Genomic DNA, 27,995 nt, shown 5'->3' with positions numbered 1-27,995 from the left:
AGGAAAACAAGGGGCCCCGTCTTTACATTTCCTCCAATCAGCCCAGTTCCAGAAGGCGGCGACTGATTCCCAGTGACACAGACGCGGTGAGCGGGCAGTTGGCCTCTTTGATCCGTAAAGCCGTTCTCAACAGGCAGCATGAAACGCCGCGATTCCCGCGGGACGAGTAGTCCCGAATAGGAGGAGGTGACTCGCCGTTCTGCAGACTGGTGAGACCCCGCTGAGCCCTTTTCAGACCGTTTCACTGAAGTGTACGACTCAACGGGAACGTCTAACCGCTGTAACTATTTGCGCGAAAAAGAAACTGACTGTACGGGTGCAATGTGTTCCTTTTCCCTGCGAAAAAAAAAATTATTTTAAATTTCCAGTAAGGATTTCGCCGTTAGTAACCTGCTACTTTCAAACTTTACCCCAAGTGGAACAGGAGATAAAGTTCTTGTAGTGACAGGCGTTAGAAGGTATGAGGGCAGAAATGGTTGAGGTTTGTCAGAAGGGGCGTGGCGGGAGGGGATGGGGAGATCCGATGGTTTCGGAGGTAGGAGCACGAGGTCGTCCTGATGGCAGTGGGATGGGAATGATTGGAGCAGGCTATCGGAGGGGTGGTCCAGATGATCAGATGAAGCCAAGAGAGTGCCATGTGATCAGATCTGTTCCTGAGAGTTACCAGGCCCGGCTGCTGCCGCGAAGACGCGAGTTCGATTTCCCTCTGGCCAACTGTGGATTTAAAACTTACTGAAATAAATAAATCCGAACACGTTTAAAACTAGTATCCATGGTTGCCTCGCGTAGATCGCACCTAATTTACTGATGAATCGGGATTAAATCTGACATCCTTGTTTCATCTAGACTGTCAGCTCGGACCCAGAAAGATATCACTGGTGTTCAAATGTCCCCACGAAATTAACTCAGTCCCAGTATATCAGGATCAATGGGCTGGTGCATTTCAGGTTGCACGGGTACGTGCTAAGTGACACACTGAAGTTGGAGCAGTTACCACAAGGTCTTGGAAAGGGAGGACCACAGTGTAGGGTTCTGCCGCTACTGGAGAGACGGCCCGGATTGGATGAGCAAGCCCCTCACTTTTTCAGTAGTACACCACCCCCAGGGGCCACATAAGTGCCCACAGCCCACAGGAATGAGATAGAACAGTACTTAAAACATTGATTAGGAATGTAAGAATGAAAAGGTATTGGACGGTTTATCCTTGTATTTTTTATTTACGGGTAAAGTTTATTTTGATAAAAATAATATTCGCCTAATCAACCAGCAGCCTTTGATAAGTTGTAGGCATGCAGTGAGTTGTACTTAAATATCCAGATCTAACACATGGAGTCACTGGGGCACAATGCACGGAGGATAAGAAATAAGGTGGATGATCTTGTTGCAGATCGTCAGGTATGATGTTGTGGCCATCAGTGAATTTTTGGCTTAAAGATTGCTATAGTTGGGAGCCCAATGTTCAAGGTTACACGTGTATCGGGAGGATAGGAAAGTAGGCAGAGGATGTGGCGTGGTTTTGCTTGTAAAAAATGGCATCAAATCAGGAGAAAGATGTGGCATAGGATCAGAAGGTGTTGAATCCTTATGGGATGTATTAAGTAACTGTAAGGGCGAAAGGACCCTAATGGCAGTTATATACAAGGCCCCTCAACAGTAGCTTGGATGTGGACCACAAATTACAAGGAGAAATCGAAAATGCGTGTCAAAAGTAATAACAGTGAGAGATTTCAACATGCACGTCAATTGGGAAAATCAAGTTGGTAATGGATCTCAAGAGAGAGAGTTTGTTGTACGCATACGAGATGGCGGTTTAGAGCAGTGTGCCGTTGAATCGTCGAAGTAATCAGCTTTCCTGGATTGGGTATTATGTAATGAACTGGAGGTGATAAGGGAGCTTAAGGTATAGAAATCCTTAGAAGACGGTGATTACAATATGATTGAATTCAACTTAAAATTTGATAGGTAGAAAGTAAGGTCTGATGTGACGCTATTTCAGTGGTATAAAGGGAATTTCAATGGTATGAGAGAAGAGTTGACAGAAGTAAGTTGGAAGGAAATGCTGGCAGGGATGCCAGCAGAGCAGAAATGGGTCAGATTCTGGGAAAATGAGGAAGTTGTAGGACAGATGTATGCCAACAACAAGGAAACAGTCAAATGGAAAAAATAGTACAACCGTGGATGACAAGGGAAGTCAAAACTAATGTAAAAGTAAAAGAGAGAGCATATAACAAAGCAAACGTACGTGGGAGCACAGAGGATTGGAAATCTTTTAAAAACCTACAGAGAGCAACTAAAAGAATCTTTAGGAGGGTATTGATGAAATACGAATAAGCAAGCTAGCAAACAATATCAAAGTGGGTAGTAAAAGTTTTTTTCAAGTATGTAAAAGAAGAAAGAGATGAAAGTGGATATAGGACCCATGGGAAAATGCGGCTGGAGAAAGAATAGTAGATGAACGAAATGAGTATTTTGCATCAGTCTTCACTGTGGAAGACACTAGCAGTGTGCTCGCTGTTGAGGGGTGTGGTGAAGAGAAGTGAGTGCAGTTACTATTACAAATGAGAAGGTACTCAAAATGTTGAAAGACCTAAGAGTAAATAAGTAACCCGGGCTGGATGAACTGCACCCGAGGGTTCTGAAAGAAGTAACAGTAGATACTGTGGAGGCATTAGAAATAATCTTTCAACACTCATTGAAGTCTGGCATGCTGCCAAATAACTGGAACATTGCAAACGTCACTCCACTCTTTAAGAAAGGAGGAAGGCAGCAGAAAGGAAGTGATAGGCTAGTTAGCCTGACCTCAGTAGTTGAGAAGATGTTGGAGTCGATTGTTAAGGATTATGTTATGGAGTACTTGGTAACATGGAACAAGATAGCACAAAGTCGGCATGATTTCCTTAACGAAAAATCTTGCCTAACGAGCCTGTTGGAATTCTTTAAGGAAATTACAAGTAGGATAGATAAAGGGGCTGCAGTGGATCTTGTATATTTGGATTTTCAGAAGGCCTTTGACAAGGTGCCATGCATAAGGCTGCTTGCCAAATTAAGAGCCCATGGTATTACTGGATCTCTCAAGATCCAGCGTTGCTTGATGCCATATCCTAACTCTGCTCTATAATCGTTGATGGAGACATGTGTATGAGTATGCGTGATTTACTGTTTGGAACTTCACGCTTTCGTCCTTTGTTCTAACCTATCTCTGCTGTAAATTCCGCAGGGCAGCAATGGAGCTGAGGAAGACGAGGTGAGGTGAGGCACCCGACAACTACGGTGATCCTCTGTCACAGGTTCTGTGTATGGACACAGATCTCCAAGATGTTAACTGTTAAGTTGCCCCACTTATTAAGCAATCACCAAGTTCCCAAAGTAAGTCTAAGGTTACGGGTATCTGTTGTAAAAAATCCCGTATACAGGGAGTTAAGCCACTCACTGATTTCAGTGCGTCAAACAAAGTAGATCAAAGCAAGGATTAGATTTTGTGAGGCCTGTAAGGCTAAAGATCAAGTGCTGGTAAATGGGATGAGTGTAGATGGATATTGTATGGTGGGCATACACATTGTGGGCCGAAGGGCCGGTTTCTGTGTTCCCTGACTTCAAAACAATAATCTGTATTCAATTTATTTCTTCTGCCAAACCTGTCCACATGTCTTTGGATACATTTTTAGTTCAACTGTTAAATTGCTATATCAATGTTGCCCGTTTATTTTTTGCCAATTCACGTTTTAGATTCTGGCGCTCACCACCTGGAGTGTCCTCACAGCAGATTTCCAAAGTCAGTCTGCTAGAGACTCGCAGAAAGTTTGTCAGCAAGTCACTAGATAACCTTCGCCCCATGTCTCTTTGCCTCTCTGTCTGTCTGTCTGTCTGTCTGTCTGTCTCTCTCTCTCTCTCTCTCTCTGTCTCTCTCTCTCTCTGTCATACACACATATGCACACGTATTTGCTCACAACCACACACGTTCACCAGACATTAATACATAACACTTCAGTTGAGATTAACAACGAAAAAACACTAAACACAGAAAGAGATATCACAGATAGTTCTAATCCTGAGCATATTTCAGTGGTCTGTGTCTGCCACGTTCCACTGACCAGCCTTCAGTCTGAAGGGCGTTAGTTCGGTCAACTTTGAGATTTTAAGTCTCAGTCTTGAACTATTGGGGTTAAGCTGTACTGGGGGAAGGGAACGCCGTGGAAGATACTGAGGGAGCGTCACACCATGGCTGCGGAGAGGAAGGAGTGCTGCACTAAGGGACTTGCGAAGTTTGTCTTTATTTTAGAATCTTTCTCCCATCAGCCTATTCGAGGGGATAGATTGAGCAATGGTGGTAAGCCAAAACTTTGGACGCCATACTTATCTTCCAGTCATCACTAGAATACTTACGAAGAGTCACGTTGCTATCTGTGGGATCGTGCTGTGCATAAATTAGCCAATCCTATGTAGAGCGCTTCCTGGGCTGTGGGGAGCTTCGGGGATTTCCAGCTTAGGGGTTCATGGGGAACTTTTGCACTGCCATAACTTTGTTTTCTCTGCGCTGCCACCCAACCCGCCTCCCCAGGTTTTCCGAGAGGATGGAATTGTGGGCGGCTACCGTAACCCACAGAGCTCAGCCAAGGACTGCCTCCTCAGCACCTTCCAAATGACGAACGAGACGCTCAACATCTGGACCCATTTCCTCCCCACTTGGTACGTGTTGGAGCCAAACATGGTAGCCGGGGGAGATGTCGCGGGCAGCAACAGCTCAGAGGCTCAATGGCCCCTCTGCTCCATGTTAGCGTTCTCTTCTCCTTCCCTGCTTCATCCCTCTGGCGATAAATAGATTCGCAAGTTTTGAGGAAAACCCAACCTGTTTGAAAAGCAGCCGGTCGGGTTGATGAATGTCTGAGGTTTCTGTACAAAGTGGGAAAGTGTTAGGTGTGAAAAGCAATGTGTTATTGAACCGGAAGAGCTTGGAACTTTACTCCCTGCAGTGCAGGAGAATGAGGGGAGATTTGATAGACTTACTCAAAATGGCGAGGGGTTTGGATACGGTCAATGCAAGTAGGCTTTTCCCCCTGAAGTTAGGTGAGTCTGGAACTGGAGGTTATGGGTCAAGGATGAAAGATGAAATTCCTAAGGGGAAGCTGAGGGGGAGCTTCTCCACTCAGAGGGCGGTGAGAGTCTGGAATGCGATGACAGCGGAAGTGGTGAACGTGGGTTTGATTTTAAGATGCAAGAGAGGATTGGATAACTACGTACATGGATAAGAGGGGTGTGGAGGGTTGTTACCTCGATGCAGTTCGATGAGCAGAATGATAATTCACAAACACAAGAAAGTCTACAGATGCTGGAAATCCAAAGCAACACACACAAAATGCTGGAAGAACTCAACAGGTCAGTCAACATCTCTGGAAATGTCCTGGACTGATGAAGGGTCTCGGCCAGAATGATCGATTCCTTCCTCTTTCCATGGATACTACCTAACTTGCTGAGGGCATCCAACATTTTGCGTATGTTTTAAAAGAATAATGCGGCGCGGATTAGATGAACTGAATGCCCTGTTTCAGTGCTGTTGTGCTCTATGGACTGAGAACATGAACAAAATGTGCAGGTACAGGTACAGGTACAGCAGTGATCAGGAATTCTAACAGGAGGCCTTCCTGTAAAGGAAGGCCTATGTTTATAAAAGGATGAAAGTTCAAATGAAGTAGTGGAGGATACCTCAGAAATATATTTAAGACAAGGTTGGATAGATTTTTGTACAGTAGAGGAATTAAAGGCTATGGGGAAAAGGCAGGTAAATGGAGATAAGACCATGGTCGGATCAGCCATGATTTTATTGAATGGTGGAGCAGGCTCGATAGGCCAGGTGGCTGACTCCTGCTCCTATTCCTTATGGTATGCTACACACATACACACACACACACACACACACACACACACACACACACACACACACACACACACACACACACACACACACACACAGGTCAAAGGGCTCAGGGAGAGGTTTACAACGGTAGGATGAGATTATACTGAGGTTAGAGAGGTTATACTGGGATCGAGGTGTGTTCCAGAGTTCGAGGATGTCATGCAGGGAAGCGGGGGTGAGACAGGTCAGAGTGGAGTAAACAGATATCAGAGGAAGTCACACAGGTCGTAGGAGGGAACAAGGTCGTGAGGAGTGACACGGTCGTGGGATACAGGTGTGAAGGGAGGTTACACGATTTGGAGGGGGGGGTTACTTAAGTTAGTGGACCCAAGTTCCACAATGGGCCTGAAAACGTCAGAGAGAATTTTGAATGTTTTCTAGGTTGGTGGAAGAAAGACTTCCCAGAGAATCACGGTGATTTCAACAGTATGGTGACTCTGAACTGGAGAGCGGAGGTTGGTGTAAAGGCGGGGGAACACAGGGGAGCGATGGACATGGAGGACGGGAGAAAAACAGAAGGGAGAGACACCGGCATAGGGCATACATCACGGGATTGTGGCTAACTTTACATTGCTAAGCACAGCCCATTCCCATGGTTTTGCTAAGAGACGCATAGGCAGAAGCCGCTCTAGAGGGTGAAATGTCGGCTCGATCTTTCCCCTACAGATACGGGTTGACCTGCTGAGTATCCCGGCGTTCCCTGCCTTGATTCGGTGAAGGGTGCGGGGTTGTGGGTGAGTGGGAATCGTCCTTTGGTACCTAGGGACGGTGCGTTCAGCCGAGTCCCCTTTCCTGTCCCGCCAGCCCACGTTGACCTCTAATCCTTGTCTCTGGCAGGTACTTCCTGTGGCGGCTGCTGGTGCTATGGCACTCTGTGGACTTCTACAACGAGCCGTATGCCTGGCCCCTTCTCGTCTACCTGTGCGTCAGCTGCCTCTACCCTTTCACCTCCAGCTGCGCCCACACCTTCAGCACCATGTCTGTTCACGCACGGCACGTATGTTACTTCTTCGACTATGGAGCCCTCAGCCTATACAGCCTGGGTACGTCCTTATCACCCATCTCCCTCTGTACTGTATGACACCTTAGCATGGGAGCTAGCGTGATGTTTCACAGCGCCAGCGAACGGGGTTCACTCCCCGCTGTCTGTAAGGACTTCGTACGTTCCCCCCGTGACCACGTGAGTCTCTACTGGTTGCTCCGACCTCCTCCCACATTCCAACGATGCACGGGCTCTGGTTAATAAATTGTCTACTTCATCTGCGCTCTCATTGTGGTTAGTTCTTTCGCCACATGATAGAAAGGGTATAGAAGGATAGAAAGGGAGCATACCAGGGGTGGTGGTGGATGCCATTATTAAGGACATTTGAAGGATATGTAGGAGGGACGGGGTAGATTGACCTTGGAGTAGATTAAAAGGTCGGCCCAACATCGTAGTCCGAAGGACTGACTGAACTGTTCTATGTTCTAAATCCCCCTTTGGACCTGTGGATATCGTGTGTTCCTCCCCCAGGGACACCCCGGCACAAACTACTTATTGATATCGTCACATGTAAGCAAGATACAGTTAAAATATTGCCTTGCATATTGTTCGCATAGAATAGATTGTTATAGAGGGCATTGATCTAGATTCGGTCACACAATAGCAGAATAAAGTGTAAGGGTTACTGAAAGAGAGCAGTACAGGTAAACGATAAAGTGCCAGATCAGAACGAGTTAGATTGTGCGGTCAAGAGTCCATCTTATCGTACAAGAGCTCCATTAAACAGTCTTATAACAGTTGAACACACACAAAATTCTGGTAGAACTCAGGTCTGGTAGCAACTATGGAAAGAAATAAACAGTCAACGTTTCAGGCCGAGACCTTTCATGAGCACAGAAAAGGGTCTCTGCCCGAAATGTTAACCCTTTATTTTGTGCGTGTTACTCTAGAACTCCAACATCTGCAGAGTCTCTCATATCTTATAACAGGGGGATACAAGCTGTCCTTGAGCCTAGCGGTATGTCCTTTCAGGCGGCTGGCAGATGTACTTTTGCATACGACCCTGACAACATTTTCGGGGAAGTAAGGACGTGAACCCCACCCTCCTTCACGCAAAGTCCCTCTGTCCATCAACACAGCTCAGGCTAATGAAAGGTCTCAGCGACTAAGTATGTACTGCTTCACTCTCCTCTGCCGCTGTCTGACCTGCTGAGCTTTTCCAGCATTAAATCTGACGAATAACAGGGAGCTGAGGGGGTAGGGAAGGTGGAGCAAAGACTGGAGAGAGTACACATGATCTTACTGAATGGGGCAGCAATCTCCAATGGGCAGAGCGGCCTCCCCCTGCTTCTGACTCTCACCCATTTCTGTCCCTGCGCCCTTCTGTACACCGATTACAGAAAGTCGAGTAGGGTTCACGGGAATTGTCCTGGGAATGAAAGAGTTAGCGTACGAGGAGCATTTTATGGCTCTGCGCCTGAACTAGCTTAAGTTTAGTAGAATGGGGGGGGGGGGGTGCTGGGGAGGACTTCAATGAAACCTGACAAATATTGTAAGACCTTAAATGAATGGACGTGGGAAGCATGTTTCCTATAGTGGGGGGAGTACAGAACAGGGGGTCACAGCCTCAGAATACAAGAACCTTCGCTGAGAACAGAGATCAGGAGGAACATATTTAGCCAGAGGGTAGTGAATGTGTGGAATCCATAGCCATAGAAGGCCGTGGAGGCCAGGTCATTGGTAATGAGGTTGATATGTTCTTGATTAGTCAGGGTGTCTAAGGTTACTGGGAGAAGGCAGGAGAATGGGATTGAGAAAAATGATAAATCGTCAATGATAGGATGGTGGAACAGACTCGATGGGCTGAATGACCCAATTCCGCTCTATGTATTATGGTTTTATAATCTGTCCAGGCTATCGGGCCCCACCCTTGTCATCTACCCATGGATGAAGTTATATAGAGGGTAAGAATGGGATGATTTGGCCGCTGAGTGCGGGGCTGAGAAAGTCGTGCTGGGGCAGAGTTTCAGATTTACAGTATGGATCATTCGTATCTCTTCTGAGGCAAGTATGACTAGTAGAAAAGGGACGGGCTCCACGTGGACTCAAGGAGGACCAATATCCTTGCGAGCATGTTTGGGTGAGTTCTTGGGGAGGGTTTAAATTAATTTGGTGGTGGATGGGCCCCGTTTACAAGTAAAGGCAGTGTGTAGTGAGACGTCAGGAAGGATGAGGAGGTGATAGAAAAAAATTGCAGTCAGTAAGAGGATTTGCAGTGAAAAAGAGGGGGGGAAATCGGAAGAGGAGTTGGATGCAGGACTGAGGGTGTTATATTTGAATGCACCCAGTATACCGATTATGCACATTAATACGAGGCTGAGAGCATGGTGCAGGAAGGAAGGGTTCAGGTTTTTGGATAATTGGTCTTTGTTCCAGGGCTATTGGGATCTGTTTCGAAGGGACGGTCTACATCTGAACCGGAGGGGTACTAACATTCTTGCAGGAGTGTTTGCCAGTGCTGCTCGGGGGGGTTTAAACTAGACGTGCAGGGGGCAGGGATCCAGATCCAGAGGGTTGGTCAGAAGGAGCATGGGGTTAAATGTGTAGAAGGTTTGGGTGATCTTGAGAAGGTCATCAAAATTCAGGGTGCAATTAGCCCGATGGAAGTTCAAGGAGCTGGGTTAGGTACAGTAGACAGTGTTTTAAGCAAAGAGAGGAGGAATGGGCTAAGAATTCTACACTTGAATGCGCGTAGTGTCAGAAATAAGACAGATGAGCTTGAAGCTCAGATGAAAATGGGGAACTACGATATTGTTGGGATAACGGAGACATGGCTGCAAGGGGATCAGGCCTGGGAATTGAGTGTACCAGGGTATACGTGCTATCGTAGAGACAGAAATATGGGAAGAGGGGGTGGGGTGGCCCTGTTGGTGAGGAATGAGATTCAGTCCTTAGCAAGAGGTGACTTGGGAACAGGGGAAGTAGAGTCTGTGTGGATTGAGCTGAGGAACAGTAAGGGTAAAAAGACCCTAATGGGTGTTGTGTACAGGCCCCCAAACAGTAGCGTGGATATTGGGTACAAGTTGATTAGGGAGTTAACATTGGCATGTGCTAAAGGTAATGCAGTCGTTATGGGAGATTTCAACATGCAGGTGAACTGGGAGAATCAGGTAGGTGCTGGACCCCAGGATAGGGAGTTTGTGGAGTGTCTAAGGGATGTATTTTTGGAACAGCTTGTGCTTGAGCCAACCAGGAACGAGGCTATTTTGGACTTGGTGATGTGTAATGAACAAGAATTGATAAGTGATCTTGAAGTAAAGGAGCCATTAGGAAGTAGTGATCATAGCATGATAAGTTTTTATCTACAATTTCAGAGGGATAAGGGCAGATCAGAGGTGTCAGTGTTGCAATTAAATAAAGGAGACTACGGAGCCATGAGGGAAGAGCTGGCCAAAGTTAAATGGGCGGATGCCTTGGGAGGAAAGACAGTGGATCAGCAGTGGCAGATATTCTTGGGCATAATACAAAAGATGTAAAAGCAGTTCATTCCAATGAGAAGGAAGGATTCAAAGAGGGGGAAGGGGCCACAGTGGTTGACAAAGGAAGTCAGAGATTGTATAGCATTAAAGAAAAAGAAATATGACAGGGCTAAGATGAGTGGGAATACAGATGATTGGGAAAGTCTTAACTAAAAAAGCAATACGGAGAGAAAAAATCAGGTATGAGCTCAGTCTAGCCAGGAATATAAAAGGGGATAGCAAAAGCTTTTTTAGCTATGTGAAGAGAAAGAAGATAGTTAAGAACAATGTTGGCTCCTTAAAGAATGAATTGGGAGAAATTGTTATGGGAAACAGGGAAATGGCAACAGAATTTAATGCGTACTTTAGATCTGTCTTCACCAGGGAGGACACAAGCAATCTCCCAGATGTATGGATGGGCCAGGGTCATAAGATATCAGAGGAATTGAGACAGATTGACATTAGGAAAGAATCTGTGATGAGTAGACTGGTAGGACTGAAGGCTAATAAATCCCCGGGTCCAGATGGTCTGCATCCAAGGGTTCTAAAAGAGGTGGCTCAGGAAATTGCGGATGCATTGGTAATCATTTTCCAATGCTCCTTACATTCAGGATCAGTTCCTGAAGATTGGAGAGTGGTTAATGTTATCCCACTTTTCAAGAAGGGAGGGAAGGAGAAAACGAAGAACTATCGCCCTATTAGCCTGACGTCAGTCGTGGGGAAGATGCTTGAGTCCATTATTAAGGACGAAATAGTGGCACATCTAGATGGCAGAAATAGGATTAGGCCGAGCCAGCATGGATTTACCAAGGGAAAATCATGCTTGACTAATCTGTTGGAGTTTTTTGAGGGTGTAACAAGGATGTTAGACGAGGGTAAGCCAGTGGATGTTGTGTACCTAGATTTTCAGAAGGCATTCGATAAGGTGCCACATAGGAGATTGGTGAGTAAAATCAGAGTTCATGGCATTGGGGGCAGGGTTTCAACATGGATAGAAAACTGGTTGGCAGATAGAAAGCAAAGGGTAGCAGTGAATGGGTGTTTCTCGGACTGGCTGGAGGTGACTAGTGGGGTACCACAGGGCTCTGTATTGGGACCACAGCTCTTTACGATTTATGTCAATGATTTAGATGAGGGCATTGAAAACTATATCAGCAAGTTTGCTGACGTTACTAAACTGGGTGGCAGTGTGACATGCGAAGAGGACGTTAGGAGAATACAGGGAGACTTGGATAGGCTGGGTGAGTGGGCAGATACTTGGCAGATGTCATTCAATGTGAATAAATGTGAAGTTATCCACTTTGGAAGCAGGAACAAGAGGGCAGAGTATTGTCTGAACGGTGTAGAGTTAGGTAAGGGAGAAATGCAAAGAGACCTAGGAGTCCTAGTTCACCAGTCAATGAAGGTGAATGAGCAAGTGCAACAGGCAGTGAAGAGGGCAAATGGAATGTTGGCCTTTGTTACAAGGGGAATTGAATACAAGAGCAAGGATGTCCTTTTGCATTTGTACAGGGCCCTGGTGAGACCTGGAATATTGTGTACAGTTTTGGTCTCCAGATTTAAGGAAGGACATTCTGGCAATTGAGGAAGTGCAGTGTAGATTCACTAGGTTGATTCCTGGGATGGCAGGGCTGACTTCCGCAGAGAGATTGGAGAGATTGGGCTTGTACACGCTGGAATTGAGGAGATTGAGAGGGGATCTGATTGACACGTTTAAGATAATTAAAGGATTTGATAGGATTGAGGCAGGAAATATGTTCCAGATGTTAGGAGAGTCCAGTACCAGAGGGCATGGATTGAGAATAAGAGGTCAGTTATTTAAAACAGAGTTGAGGAAAGGCTTCTTCTCCCAGAGAGTTGTGGAGGTGTGGAATGCACTGCCTCGGAAGACGGTGGAGGCCAATTCTCTGGATGCTTTCAAGAATGAGCTAGATAGATATCTGATGGATAGGGGAATCAAGGGATATGTGGACAAGGACAGGGACTGGGTATTGATAGTGAATGATCAGCCATGATCTCAGAATGGCGGTGCAGACTCGAGGGGCCGAATGGTCTACTTCTGCACCTATTGTCTATAAAGTAGATGATCTGGCAGCGGAGCTGGAGATTTACAGGTATGACGTTGTGGGCATCATTGAGTCGAGACTGAAAGAAGATGGAATTGGGACACGCCTGAAGAGAGGATTGGTAAGCTAGGTAGAACACCGAAAAGCAGGACGTCCTTAGAAAGGGGTGATATAAAATGGGAATACCTGTGGGTAGAGTTAAAACGCTGGAAGGGTAAAATGAACCTCATGGGAGTTATAGACAGGCCTCCGAACAGTAGCCAGGATGTAGGCTACAAATTACCGAAGGTAGAAAAGGCATATCAAAAAGGCAATGATACAAATACCATGGTACAAATATCTTGGGGTAGTTCAATATGCAGGTTAATCCCAAGGGAGGGAAATTGTAGAATGCCAACAAGATGGTGTTTTAGAACGACTTGTGGTTGAGCGATTCTGGGCTTAATTAACCAGATCAGATAAGAGAGCTTAAGGTAAAGAAATCATTAGGAGGCCGTGGTCATAATATGATAGAATTCACCCTGCAATTTGAGAGGGAGAACCTCAAGTCAGATGTATCAGTATTGCAGTAATTCAATAACGGGAATTAGGCATGAGAGAGGAGCTGGCCAAACCTGGTTGAAAGTCAAGGAATGACAGCGGAACAACAATGCCTGGACTTTCTGGGAACAATTCGGAAGGCACAGGATAGATACATCCCAAATAAGTATTCTAATGGCAGGATGACACAACTTTGGCTGACAAGGGAAATCAAAGTCAGCATAAAAGCAAAAGAGAAGATATATAATATAACAAGTGCTATTTGGAAGTTAGAGGATTGGGAAGCTTTTAAAAAAAAACAACAGAAAAAAAGCTAAAACAAGCTTTTAGAGGAATGAGTAAGCTAAAAATTTCAAAGCGTACTATACACCGAAAGTTTTTCAGACATATAAAGAGTAAAGTAAAAGTGAGAGTGGGCACTGGTGAGCTGGAAAATTACGCTGGAGAGGTAGTAATGGGTACAAGGAAATTGCGGACGAACTGAATAAGCATTTTACATCAGTCTTCACTATGGAAGACACGAACAGAATGGCGGAAGGTCCAGAGTGTCGTGGGCCAGAGGTGAGGATGGTTGCCATTACTACGGAGAAGTTGCTTCGAAAAATTAAAGGTCTGAAGGTAAATAAGTCATCTGGACTACACCCCAATATTCTGAAAGAGGTAGCTGAAGAGATTGTGGAGACATCAGTAATGATCTTTCAAGAATCGTCAGATTCTGGAATGGTTTCAGATGACTGGAAAATTGCAAATCCTCTTCAAGAAGGGAGAAAGGCAGAAGAAAGGAAACTCTAGGTCAGTTAGCCTATGCTCAGTGGTTGGGAAGACGCTGGAGTCTACTGTTAAGGATGTGGTTTCGAGGTACTTGAAGGTTTATGATAAAGCAGGCCAGGTCGGAATGGTTTACTTGAGGAAAAATCTTGTCTAACCAATCTGTTGGAATGACCAGCAGCGATAGATAAAGGAGATCGGTGGATGTTGTGTACTGGATTTTCAGAAGGTGCCAGACACAGGGACAACAGGGAGAACAGTCAAAAATCCGAGGTACAAAGAGGCTTGGGAGTCCTCGTGCAGGATCTCCAAAAGTGAATTTGAAGATTGAGTCGGTGGTGAGGAATGCAAATGCAATTTTTGCATTCGTTTCGGAAGGACTAGCATAATAAGAAAGGAAGGCATATGAATGCCCTAGTAGACGAGATGAAAGAGAATTCTGAAGGATTCTGCAGATACGTTAAGAGCAAAAGGATTGTAAGGGACAAAACTGGTCCTCAGGAAGATCAGCATGGTAATCTATGTGTGGAGCCGAAAAAAAGTGGGTGAGTTCGTAAGAGATTTCTTGCTTCTGTATTTACTCAGGAGATGAACACAGAGTCTATAAAATGAGACAAAGCGGCATCTACTTCAAGGACCCTATACAGATTTCAGAGGGATAGGTGTTTCCTGTCCAGAGGCATATTATGGTTGATAAATCTCCAAGCCTGACAAGGTGTTCCACTTAACTAAGAAAGGACGTGCTGACATTGGAGAGGTTTCAGCGGCGGTTCACAAGTATGTTTCGGGGGATGAACAGCTTATCAAATGCCGTGAGCCCTGCCGTCCTCTGTGTCGTGCCGTGGACAGCTGGCTTCTGGGTTTATGAAGCACCTGTATTTACTAATTGTGGTCTTACGAGAGTCGTTAAGCCCTTATGCTTCCGTTTATTCTTGTCACGCTAATTATGACTGGCGTTTACTATGGCACTTTTTCGTTTATTGGGATTACAATACAGATTCCCGTTTAACACTCGTCATGGGGTCCTTGTGTTGAGAATTATTTGCCTTGCGGTGTCGCCCACTCATGTCACCGATGCCCTGTTGAAATTCGGATGTATAACCCCTTGGTTCCGTCTCTGCATCCGAGTCTTCCATTCCTCCGTACCTGAGTTCAGTTATTGCCAGCGCTCACCACGACATCACGTGAGGATCGATTGATGGCTCTGGACCTGTGCTCGCTGGAATTTAGAAAATAGAGGTGTGATTTCATTGAAACTTATAAAATGCTCAAAGGACTGTACAGAATAGACGTGGAGAGGATGCTTCCTATGGTGGGAGAGTCTAGGACCAGAGGGCACAGCCTCAGAATAGAGGTATGTCCTTTTAGAACGGAGATGAGGAGGAATTTCTTTAAGTAGAAGGTGCTGAATATGTGGAATACATTGTCACAGGCGTCTGTGTAGTCCAGGTCATTGGGTGTACTTAAGGTGGAAGCTGATGGATTCATGATAAGTCAAGGTGTGCGCGAAAAGTTACAGGGAGAATGCGGTAGAATGTTGAGAGGGAAGTGGATCAGCCATGACGAAATGTCGAAATAGACTTGATGGTCTGATGGCCTAATTCTGCTCTTCTGTCTTATGATCTTATGGTCTCTTCCCCATTCACCGTGCCTCTCCATCTTTCTCGCAACCCCTTCCTCCCCCTCTCCCTTAACTCTATCATTCTTTTTCGCTCCCCCTCCATCTATGTCACTCTCCTTTCCTCTCTCTCTCCCTTTCCGTACCTGACTATCTCTGTCCTTTCTCTCTCCCTTCCCAGCCCACTCTGTATTCTTCTCTCTCTCACTCCCACCCTACGCCGCCATTCCCCCCCTCACTGTCCCCCCCTTCTCCCATGTATGTCCCTCCCTCACTCTCTCCCTTACCCTCCTCCATCTTTCTCGCATCCCCTCTCCCCCCCCACTTCAGATCTGTCATAGTCTCTCTCTCTCTCTCTCTCTCTCTCTCTCTCTCTCTCTCTCTCTCTCTCTCTCTCTCTCTCTCTCTCTCTCTCTCTCTCTCTCTCTCTCTCTCTCTCTCTCTCCCTGCTATCTCTGTTTTTCTCTCTTCACGCCATCTGATTATGGCCTCACACACCTTCCTCTATCTCTGTTGCTCAGTCTCTCCTCCCTCTTTGTCCTTCTTTCTCTACTCCCCCTCACTGTCTTTCTCTGTTGCTTTCTCTCCTCACCTTGCATCTCTGTAATTCTCCCTTTCCTCCTCCCCAGTCTCAATGTCTCTATATGCCCTCTGTCTATGTGTCCTTTCTCTGTCTCTCTCCCTCTCCCTCGCTCTCTCTCTCTCTCTCTCGTCTCTCTCTCTCTCTCTCTCTCTCTCTCTCTCTCTCTCTCTCTCTCTCTCTCTCTCTCTCTCTCTCTCTCTCTCTCTCTCTCTCTCTCTCTCTCTCTCTCTCTCGCTGTCTTGCTCGCTCCCTCCTCCCTCTCCCCTCCATCAATAATAATTCCATACTTCCTCGTTCCTGGCTCCATTACCGAGTTGCTTCCCGCGTGCTGTTCTGTTGCAGGGGCTCTGACTGCTGAGAGAGGCAGGCATTGTCTCGGCTAATAAAAGCCCGATTCACAGCGCTGTTATTGAGCGCAGGGCTGAATAAATTAGCAGTCTACAAGATAACTGTGCCTCCCACTCAGTAACGCTCACGGGATGAGGTCTTTAGAACATTTTCGAGTCAAACCAGAAGAATGTTTCATGAAGAGATCTGTTTTTCCACCAACTTTTCATCCTCTGCCAGTTAACAGAGACGTTCAAAACTGAGACAGATTTAGCAATGGTACAGTGTCCGTTACTCTGTAGATACTGGAACAGCTCAGGTCAAAATGAAATTAGCAGTGGTGATAAGCCAGTACAGCAAACATTAACGAGACTGTGAGGCAATAAATCCACAAGACCTGATGCCTGTTGTTTAGGGGATTGAAGGGTGTTGCTAAGGTGATGATCTATTTAATTAGTAATACTGCACAGTAATAGGACCTTCCGGCCCAGCATTTTTGCGCCGCCCAGTTACACCCATGTGACCAATTGACCTGCTAACCCGTACGTCTTTTGAATGAAGGGGGAAACCGGAGCACCCGCAGAAGTCATGGGGAGAAAGAATAAGCTCCTTACAGACACCGGCAGGAACTGAACTCCAGTCTTAGAGATGTCGTTGTAAAGCGTTAACACTAACCGCTACACTGGTTGCTGAGACCATAACTGATTTTCCTGAGACCAAAAAACATAGGAGCAGAATTGGGCCATAGAGCTAATCGAGTCTTCTCCTTGTCCACTCTGTCTCGGGCTTTCAGTATCGGATAAGTTTCAATAAGCTCCGCCCTCATTTTTCTAAACTCCAGTGAATACAAACCCAGGGCATTCAAGCGCTCCTGATACGTTTAACCCGTTCACTCCTGGAACCATTCTCGTAACCCTCTCTAATGCCAGGACATCAATATTCAACATGTTTGAATGATTAGCACTGACTGCGAAATTTATTTAATAAAGGAGTGGGAGAAGGAACGAGGAATTACTGTTCAGTTAGCCTGACCCGGCTACTCTGGAGCTGTGAAACCACTTCAGTGGGCAGCGTGACTACAGTGGACAATGGCTGGGGACTGTAGACCGAACACAACAAAGAGCCAGTAACCTCCGTAACACTACTACCACTACCACACCTACCCTTATATGGCCTGTTCTGACACCATGTCCTTCGATATGGTTAACTGTTTTAAAAACTCGTTTTATTTCAATGTAAAGTAGGTTTGTGTGCTCTCTGACTGCCAAACTGTAATCTCCTCCTTACGCCTTTCTTTGTCTGTTTGTCTGTCTGTCTGCCTCTTTCTCTATCTGTCTATCTATCTATCTATCTATCTATCTATCTATCTATCTATCTTTCTCTCACTCTCTCCCTTTCTTTCTTTTTCTCTGTGTCTCTCTGTTTCTCCTCTCTCTCTCTCTCTCTCTCTCTCTCTCTCTCTCTCTCTCTCTCTGCCTCTATTTCTCAGCCTCTATCTCTCAAAGGTCGAAGCAATTTGTTTTGTCAAGATACATATGTCACCTAATGCTACCCTTAAAATCATTTTCTTGCAGCATTCATAGTAGAGAAAATCAATCTCATAGTAGTGTCTGGTGCTTTTCTGTCTCTACCTCTCTGTCTCTCTGTCTCTCTGTCTCTCTCTCTCTCTCTCTCTCTCTCCGTCTATCTGTCTCCGTGTCTGTTTCTCAGTATATCTGTGTCTCTGTTCCTCAGTATATCTGTGTCTCTGTGTCTCTGTCTCTGTCTCTCTCTGTCTCTCAGCCAGTCTGTGTCACGATCTGTCGGTTTCTCTAGGTCTCTATGTCTCTGTGTCTCTGTCTCTCTCTGACTCTCTGTGTCTCTGTGTCTCCGTCTCTCTCTCTCCCTCTGACTCTCTGTGTCTCTGTGTCTCTGTCTCTCAGCCAGTCTGTGTCACCATCTGTCAGTCTCTCTAGGTCTCTATCACTTTGTATCTCTGTGTCTCTGCTTCTTTCTGACTCTCTGTGTCTCTGTCTGTCTCTCTCTGACTCTCTGTGTCTCTGTGTCTCCGTCTCTCTCCCTCTCTCTCTCTCTCTCTCTCTCTCTCTCTCTCTCTCTGACTCTCTGTGTTTCTGTCTCTCTGTCTGTCTCTCTCTGACTCTCTGTGTCTCTGTCTGTCTCTCTGACTCTCTGTCTCTCTGTGTCTCTGTCTGTCTCTCTGACTCTCTGTCTCTCTGTCTCTGTCTCTCTCTGTCTCTATGTGTCTCTGTGTCTCCGTCTGTCTCTCTCTGTCTCTCTGTGTCTCTGTGTCTCCGTCTCTCTCCCTCTCTCTCTCGCTCTCTCCCTCTCTCGCTCTCTCTCTCTCTCTGACTCTCTGTGTTTCTGTCTCTCCGTCTGTCTCTCTCTGACTCTCTGTGTCTCTGTCTGTCTCTCTGACTCTGTCTCTGTCTCTGTCTCTCTGTGTCTCTGTGTCTCCATCTGTCTCTCTCTGACTCTCTGTGTCTCTGTCTCTCCCTCTCTCTGTGTACACTGATGTTCGCCTTCTATATGACAATGTGTTCTTGCTATCTACCAACACTCTTCTTCTCTCTCCATTTCAAAGGCTGTGCTATCACCTACCGGGCCTACGTAATGGCAGACAGTTGGGTTAATAATGTCCTCCATTCCTGCTTCGTCCCGGTCGCTGCCTTCAACTCCCTGGTTTGCACAACACTCTCCTGTTACTCCAGGTAGGCCCAGTTACCATGGCGATGCTGTTAAATTGGTAAATTGATTTATTATTGTCACACACTGAGCATTTTCTTTGTTTGCATGCCTTCCATCTGGTTCTCATCATGGGAACCAGACCTCAATCCCAGATCACCGTCCCCCTGCATCGATTCCCTCACTTCCCTGCTTAGAATTTATCTGCCCTGAGCTCCCTGAATGTGGCAGCACAGGTTGATAGGGTGATTAAGAAGGCCTATGGCATGCTTGCTTTTATTAGTCCAGGCGCTGAGTTCAAAAGTCAGTAAGTTATGTTGCAACTTTATAAAACGCTAGTTAGGCCGATTCCGGAGTATTGCGTACAGTTCTAGTCTCCCATTATAGGAAGCTTGTGGAGGCTTTGGCAATGGTGCTGAAAAGTTTTGCCAGAATGCTGCCTGAATTAGAGGGCATGTGTTATAACGAGAGGCTCGATAAACTTGGGTTGTTTACTCTTCAGCGGTGGAAGCTGAGGAGAGATCCGACAGAGGTTTATAAGATTATGATAGGCACAGATAGAATAGAGAGCCAGTATTTTTCTTTACTCAGTGATGAAATGTCTAATACCAGAGGGCATGGATTTAAGGTGAGAGGGGATAACTTAAAAGGAGATGTCAGGGGCAAGTTGTTTTTGACAAAGCGAGTGGTGGGTGCCTGGAATCCGTTTCTTAGGGTGCTGGTTGAGTCATATTTATCCAGTAGGCTTTTAAATACGCACATTCATGTGAGGAAAATGGAGGAATATGAACACTGTGTGGCCAGAAGGGAGTAGTTTAGTTGGCCATTTGATTACGAATTTAATTGGTTCGACACAACATTGTGGACTGTAGGGACTCTTCCTGCGCTGTACTGTTCCATGTTCTATGTTCTATGAGTGTGGGTTTGCGTCTCAGGTTCCTGGAGGTCGAGCAGCCCAGACTCAGTAAGACCTTCCGGCTCACAGCTTTCACCTACCCCTTTCTGTTCGACAACCTGCCGCTCTTCCACAGGGTAAGAGGACCTCTATGAACGGGTGGAGGGAGAGGGAGGGGAAGACCAACACTGGCACACCCAAGTAACACGCACAAAATACTGGAGGAAGCCAGCAGACCAGTCAGCACCTATGGAGGGGAATAGACAGTCGACGCTTCGGGCCAAGGCTCTTCACCAGGACTGGAAAAGAAGGGCCAGTTAACGGAATAAGAAGGTGGGAGGAGGGGAGCAGCACAAGCTGGTTTGAGGATTGGCGAGGGGTGAGGTTTGGGAGGAGGTGGGATGTGGTGTAATTTGGAGGAATGATGGGTGGCGAGGTTTGCTGGATGTGGGGAAGGGAGAGATTTGTGTGGGAGGACGGGAACGGGTGAGGTGGGGTGAGTTTTGGAGGGCTGATGCCCCGGTGATGTCCTGGGAGGAAGTGATGCCCGGTGAGGTTTGGGTATGGTGTTTCAGTGACCATTTGGGAAGACATCGGTGAGACCCGCCCAATGGGCAGCCGAGAACCTGCGTTCCATCACTTGGACTGGCCTTGATTTGAACCGTGTGAATGAGTAGCTGAGGGTCAGCCTAGAATCGATAGTCCGAAGGGGCTATTTCTACGATGTAAGATTCTACGTGGACAACCTCCCACACCTCATTCAGGGATTTAACCTTCCTGGGAAGGCTGGGTTGGGTTCTAAAGTGGAATGCTAACCTCACAATCCTTCTCACTCACCCCTCCCCTCACAGCTCTTCCTCTGCTGGGGTGAGGACTGCAGCCACAACACTTCGGTGCCAACACACTACTGCCACCTGCTGTTCGCTTTCCTCACCTTCTTCCTCTTCGCCTCCCACCTGCCCGAACGCCTGGCTCCTGGCTGCTTCGATTATATAGGTGAGTGTCCGGCAACGGAGGGCAGAGACAGAGTTGGAAACGGTGGTGTGGTGAGGGGTGGTGTGTGCAGGTCTATGGAGAGCTTGGTGTGGGGAGACTTCTCCACAAACTTCAGCCTTTCCGTTAACTGTAGCCGCCCTCCTAAATCACACGTCCCCTCAGTATGTGGGCATAGCGTCACAGACCTCAGTCCTCATCCCACACCGATCCTATTGCACTCTCCCCCACAAGCCTCGTGTGGGCTTCACCCGATTCTAACCCTCACCTACTCACCAGCGCAATTTACGCGGATTAACCCCGCCTGACCTGCATGTCTCTGCGACGTGAGACGTGTCGTAGTACCCTAGGGATACCAACGGGGTCGTGCACACACACTCACACACACGCGCGCGCACGCGCGCGCGGGCAAGCACAGAGAGCGAGCGAGAGACAGACGGAGAAGACAGAGAGACGGAAATCCAGATTGAACCCAAATTTCTGGGAGAACATCCTCAAAGATTCGCAGTGATAAAGTTGCTAGGCGAAGATTCCCCCCCCCCCCGCAACATCTAAAGCCCGCGTCCGGAGCCCCAGAAGCGGCTTCGGGGACCACCCTCTGACTTTCGAATGTGATAACTGTATTCTAACAGTGAGGTGTGATAACTGTATTCTAACAGTGAGGTGTGGTCACGTATCCTCAAGGGACATCTTTCCCATCCCAGGACGAATACAACTGGTCACTCTTTACCCACTGCAAGAGCAGACTTCCTTTCGTTAGGGTTAGGGCCCAAACCGTGTACAGTGCGGTTCTGCCCGTGTCCTATTGACAAGGTCTGCCCTTCCACCGACCCCCCACAACCCCCACCAATAACTCCTGGCAGACCATCAACAGCCTCCTCGCCCTGCCGTCGCTCAATGCCCTGCAGTGGGCTCTGGAGTCGTGGGTGAGGTGGTTCGGACTTCACTGTTGGCGTTTAACAGAACCGGCCTGATTACTCCAGTTAGAGTAACCCACCTCCTCGTTCTTTCCGCTTACACATATGGTCCAGGTCAACCATAGATGGTGCGTCTTTGCTGTCGAAGTCAATACGCAAACCAGTACACAAACCAGCGCACATACGGAGCGCAAGCCGTTTACCCATGCAGCAGGCTCCTCCACTCCCTACAGCTGATGGCTGCAAAGGGATCGGCAGAAACCTTTACAACTTGGCACCAGCTGTGCCAGTCAGCGTTGAAATCGACGTGGGACTGCCTTAAAGTCTCCATCTGCAGCATTTTCCTCGGAGTTTACTCACGAAGTTTTCCCATGAGAGGGTAGAGCTGCAAGGCAGCGGAGGTTTGAAATCAGAGTTCTCTTTCTCCTGGAAAGCAGTCAACCACAGCTGACGAACTCCATTTGCCCGAAACAACTTGTTTTCAGACGCCTTCCTTTGCCACTTCTACTGTCATTAGAAATAGCTCCACCGGGCTCAGTAGCTAAGCCTCCAGGGAAGACCAGGGGCTTGATTTGGTTGTCAGTAGCTATTTAAGACGCGGCACGTTTGGGAGTATTTAAGAGGTAGTGAGAGCTCATCTTCTTGCAGGAGTGTTTGCCAGTGCTGCTCGGGGGGGGGGGGGGTTTAAACTAGACGTGCAGGGGGCAGGGATCCAGATCCAGAGGGTTGGTCAGAAGGAGCATGGGGTTAAATGTGTAGAAGGTTTGGGTGATCTTGAGAAGGTCATCAAAATTCAGGGTGCAATTAGCCCGATGGAAGTTCAAGGAGCTGGGTTAGGTACAGTAGACAGTGTTTTAAGCAACGAGAGGAGGAATGGGCTAAGAATTCTATACTTAAATGCGCGTAGTGTCAGAAATAAGACAGATGAGCTTGAAGCTCAGATGAAAATGGGGAACTACGATATTGTTGGGATAACGGAGACATGGCTGCAAGGGGATCAGGCCTGGGAATTGAGTGTACCAGGGTATACGTGCTATCGTAGAGACAGAAATATGGGAAGAGGGGGTGGGGTGGCCCTGTTGGTGAGGAATGAGATTCAGTCCTTAGCAAGAGGTGACTTGGGAACAGGGGAAGTAGAGTCTGTGTGGATTGAGCTGAGGAACAGTAAGGGTAAAAAGACCCTAATGGGTGTTGTGTACAGGCCCCCAAACAGTAGCGTGGATATTGGGTACAAGTTGATTAGGGAGTTAACATTGGCATGTGCTAAAGGTAATGCAGTCGTTATGGGAGATTTCAACATGCAGGTGAACTGGGAGAATCAGGTAGGTGCTGGACCCCAGGATAGGGAGTTTGTGGAGTGTCTAAGGGATGTATTTTTGGAACAGCTTGTGCTTGAGCCAACCAGGAACGAGGCTATTTTGGACTTGGTGATGTGTAATGAACAGGAATTGATGTGATCTTGAAGTAAAGGAGCCATTAGGAAATAGTGATCATAACATGATAAGTTTTTATCTACAATTTCAGAGGGATAAGGGCAGATCAGAGGTGTCAGTGTTGCAATTAAATAAAGGAGACTACGGAGCTATGAGGGAAGAGCTGGCCAAAGTTAAATGGGCGGATGCCCTGGCAGGAAAGACAGTGGATCAGCAGTGGCAGATATTCTTGGGCATAATACAAAAGATGCAAAAGCAGTTCATTCCAATGAGAAGGAAGGATTCAAAGAGGGGGAAGGGGCCACAGTGGTTGACAAAGGAAGTCAGAGATTGTATAGCATTAAAGAAAAAGAAGTATGACAGGGCTAAGATGAGTGGGAATACAGATGATTGGGAAAGTTTTAAGGAGCAGCAGATCTTAACTAAAAAAGCAATACGGAGAGAAAAAATCAGGTATGAGCTCAGTCTAGCCAGGAAGATAAAAGGGGATAGCAAAAGCTTTTTTAGCTATGTGAAGAGAAAGAAGATAGTTAAGAACAATGTTGGCTCCTTGAAGAATGAATTGGGAGAAATTGTTATGGGAAACAGGGAAATGGCAATAGAATTTAATGCGTACTTTAGATCTGTCTTCACCAGGGAGGACACAAGCAATCTCCCAGATGTATGGATGGGCCAGGGTCATAAGATATCAGAGGAATTGAGACAGATTGACATTAGGAAAGAAACTGTGATGAGTAGACTGGTAGGACTGAAGGCTAATAAATCCCCGGGTCCAGATGGTCTGCATCCGAGGGTTCTAAAAGAGGTGGCTCAGGAAATTGCGGATGCATTGGTAATCATTTTCCAATGTTCCTTAGATTCAGGATCAGTTCCTGAAGGTTGGAGAGTGGCTAATGTTACCCCACTTTTCAAGAAGGGAGGGAAGGAGAAAACGGAGAACTACCGCCCTGTTAGCCTAACGTCAGTCGTGGGGAAGATGCTTGAGTCCATTATTAAGGACGAATTAGTGGCACATCTAGATGGCAGAAATAGGATTAGGCCGAGCCAGCATGGATTTACCAAGGGGAAATCATGCTTGACTAATCTGTTGGAGTTTTTTGAGGGTGTAACAAGGATGTTAGAGGAGGGTAAGCCAGTGGATGTTGTATACCTAGATTTTCAGAAGGCATTCGATAAGGTGCCACATAGGAGATTGGTGAGTAAAATCAGAGCTCATGGCATTGGGGGCAGGGTTTCAACATGGATAGAAAACTGCTTGGCAGATAGAAAGCAAAGGGTAGCAGTGAATAGGTGTTTCTCGGACTGGCTGGAGGTGACTAGTGGGGTACCACAGGGCTCTGTATTGGGACCACTGCTCTACGATTTATGTCAATGATTTAGATGAGGGCATTGAAAACTATATCAGCAAGTTTGCTGACGTTACTAAACTGGGTGGCAGTGTGACATGCGAAGAGGACGTTAGGAGAATACAGGGAGACTTGGATAGGCTGGGTGAGTGGGCAGATGTCATTCAATGTGAATAAATGTGAAGTTATCCACTTTGGAAGCAGGAACAAGAGGGCAGAGTATTGTCTGAACGGTGTAGAGTTAGGTAAGGGAGAAATGCAAAGAGACCTAGGAGTCCTAGTTCACCAGTCAATGAAGCAATGAGCAAGTGCAACAGGCAGTGAAGAGGGCAAATGGAATGTTGGCCTTTGTTACAAGGGGAATTGAATACAAGAGCAAGGATGTTCTTTTGCATTTGTACAGGGCCCTGGTGAGACCACACCTGGAATATTGTGTACAGTTTTGGTCTCCAGGTTTAAGGAAGGACATTCTGGCAATTGAGGAAGTGCAGTGTAGATTCACTAGGTTGATTCTTGGGATGGCAGGGCTGACTTACGCAGAGAGATTGGAGAGACTGGGCTTGTACACGCTGGAATTGAGGAGATTGAGAGGGGATCTGATTGAAACGTTTAAGATAATTAAAGGATTTGATAGGATTGAGGCAGGAAATATGTTCCAGATGTTAGGAGAGTCCAGTACCAGAGGGCATGGATTGAGAATAAGAGGTCAGTTATTTAAAACAGAGTTGAGGAAGAGCTTCTTCTCCCAGAGAGTTGTGGGGGTCTGGAATGCACTGCCTCGGAAGACGGTGGAGGCCAATTCTCTGGATGCTTTCAAGAAGGAGCTAGATAGATATCTGATGGATAGGGGAATCAAGGGATATGGGGACAAGGCAGGGACTGGGTATTGATAGTGAATGATCAGCCATGATCTCAGAATGGCGGTGCAGACTCGAGGGGCCGAATGGTCTACTTCTGCACCTATTGTCTATCCCCCACTACTCCCCATCCCGGGTATGATAACCTTAAAGGACCGTTTACACAACGGATTTTACATTGCTATGACCACTGAAAACTCGACACTTCCCCAAGCTCAGCACACAAAAGGAAGGACAATAATGAGAGAACGGACTGCGAGAAATTAGGAGACAGTTCCTGAGCTCGTGGCCCAGGCTGCTGGAGGCACGGCGGGGGAAACTGAGACAATATGGCATTACGGGGATAGGGGTGGGGTGTTGGGGCCATGGACTTTTACAGTAATAGGGAGAGGTGAGGTGGCCGGGAAGGAGTTACAGAGACGAAGAGGGGTGTAGGGGAAGTAAGAGGTTACAGAAAGGGGAAGGGTGTAAGGGAGAGAGGATGGTGCAGAGACAGGGAGGTGAGTAGTGGAGGGAGAATGGCACAGACATGGAGGCTTTAGGGTCCGAAGGGGGGTCACAGAGACGGGTTGGGAGAGCCAGAGGTCGTGGATTGCTTTGTTGACTCCGTTGTGAACTTACGTGCGAGTGTCGGCTGTAACAACACACCAAAGCCTCTCAAAACCGGAAGCCTTGACACACATTCAGATATCCTGGGGACTGTAATTGGGATCTCCGTGTACCCATGGTGACGGGCTGAATGGCCGCGAGGTCAACCGTGTTGTGCGCAAGGGAATACCTCCCTCACTTATCTATCTCTTCTTCTTCCCCTCCCACAGGTCACAGTCACCAGCTTTTCCATATCTGCGCGGTGGCCGGCACCCACTTCCAGCTGGAGGCCATCATCACCGACATGGGCTGCCGTCGGACCTGGCTGCTGGCCAACGCACCACTCCCCTCGTTGGCGGGGACCCTGGGGGTGACCTTGGCCGCCCTGCTCCTCAACCTTCTGGTCATCTCCTTTTTCATCGGACTGCTGGCTCTGGCGCCTGTTTCCTCCCCCTTTCTCCTCAGCGCCCTATCTGACCAGGTCAAGTCAAGGACCGACTAAGTTAAGAGCGGGGGTGGGGGAGGGTGGGCAGTGACCACACAACCTCCCACTTCTCCTTGGGATGGCATCATGGAGTTCGGCGGGATTTCAGCCCGACCGTGCAGTGATACGACAGGACAGGACAACGCTTTACAGCGCCTGCGATCCGATTTCAATTCCTGCCGCTGTCTGAAAGGAGTTTGTATGTTCTCTCTGTGATCGTGTGGGTTTTCTCCGGGTGCTCCTGTTTCCTGCCACATTCCAAGTTGGTGCTAGTGAGTTGTGGGCATGCTACGGGTTCGGTAAGCCTGTCGGCATCTGCACATTCTCAGACTGTGTTGGTCCCTGAAGCAATCGATGCATTTCACTGTATGTTTCGAAGTACAGTACATATGACACCCTTCCCTTGGACAACATCGGCGGCGTGGAGGGGGGAGACTTGCAGCGTGGACAACTGCCGGTCTTCCATAAAAAAACTAGCCCAGGTTTGTGCCCTGGAAACTATCCAAGGGTGCAAATCCATCGTCTATCGAGACTAACTGAGGCCTCCTCCACTGCACATGTGACAAACGTAGCTAATATTTTTCCTCCTCAATCTCCTACCCGGGGCATTGTCGGATGTCCAGGCATATTTAATTGCTTGCTTGCGAATGATTATTCTTATTGAAGCCAGTCAGCCACTGTGTAACGGGGGTTTGATAATGGACTTCAGACCTTCCTCAGAGATCAGCAAGCATTGTGGTACAGAGGTGGTATGTTCCAAATGAAGACAAAGATAACGATAAAGAATGCTCTGATTTTCATTCCCTTCACAGCTCCTCAACTAGTGAAGCAGTCCATTGCTGCATGTAGTAAGGTTTAGACAGCAGTCAAGACCAACCTTGTAAGTAGCATATAACATTTGTATCTCAAATATGCCAGACTATGCCCACCTCCAGCACAGTCTGAACCTGTGCTGGGAGCGGTCTACAAGTGACACCATAGTATGTCCACTACTTACTAACCCTAACCGAGAAAACCATAAGATATAGGAGCAGAAGTGGGCCATTCTGCTCCACCATTCAATCATGCCCTGATCCAATTCTTCCAGTCATCCCTACCCGCCTGCTTTCATCCCATACCCTTTTATACCCAGTATGGCTTTAGAATGCAAGAGGAAACCTCAGAACACGAGGAAAAGCACACGGTCATGGGAAGAACATACAAACTCCTTACAAGTAGCGATGGAAATTGAACCTCGGATCGCAAGCGCTGGAAAACTTTGCCCTAACCATTACAGTACAATACCGCTGAATGGTTAGGAACACGTTGGAAGTGCGGAGTGTTCTTTTTGCCTTGCACCTTATTTTGGAACGACTGTGTCAGAGTATGAAGAAGTTCCCCCTTCATAGACCCTACATTCCCCTTGGAGATGGGACGCCACGGTAGCGTAGCGGTTAGCACGGCACCATTACAGCTCGGGACGTCGGAGTTCGGAGTTCAATTCCAGA

General features: G+C 47.1%; 1 protein-coding gene across 1 annotated transcript; it reads left to right on the top strand.

Moving 5' to 3' along the window:
* Nucleotides 1-64: 64 nt before the first annotated feature.
* Nucleotides 65-27,689, top strand: paqr6 (progestin and adipoQ receptor family member VI). Its single transcript, XM_059980244.1, has 8 exons — nt 65-209; nt 3,218-3,366; nt 4,559-4,686; nt 6,749-6,954; nt 18,895-19,021; nt 19,868-20,027; nt 20,742-20,886; nt 26,255-27,689. Exons 2-8 carry the CDS (start codon nt 3,316-3,318, stop codon nt 26,524-26,526), a joined length of 1,089 nt encoding a protein of 362 aa, XP_059836227.1. The 5' UTR covers nt 65-209; nt 3,218-3,315; the 3' UTR covers nt 26,527-27,689.
* The last annotated feature ends 306 nt before the right edge of the window (nt 27,690-27,995 follow it).

Source organism: Hypanus sabinus, chromosome 9, assembly GCF_030144855.1.
Source record: "Hypanus sabinus isolate sHypSab1 chromosome 9, sHypSab1.hap1, whole genome shotgun sequence".
NCBI lineage: Eukaryota > Metazoa > Chordata > Chondrichthyes > Myliobatiformes > Dasyatidae > Hypanus > Hypanus sabinus.
The sequence above is the reverse complement of the archived record's forward strand: the minus strand, read 5'-3'. Positions and strand labels throughout refer to the sequence as shown.

Coding starts and splice junctions, on each gene's coding strand:
- paqr6 (XM_059980244.1), top strand. CDS start 3,316: ATGTTAACTGTTAAGTTGCCCCACTTATTAAGCAATCACCAAGTTCCC. Junction 3,367..4,558: donor GCAATCACCAAGTTCCCAAA/GTAAGTCTAAGG, acceptor CCGCCTCCCCAG/GTTTTCCGAGAGGATGGAAT. Junction 20,887..26,254: donor TGGCTGCTTCGATTATATAG/GTGAGTGTCCGG, acceptor CCCCTCCCACAG/GTCACAGTCACCAGCTTTTC.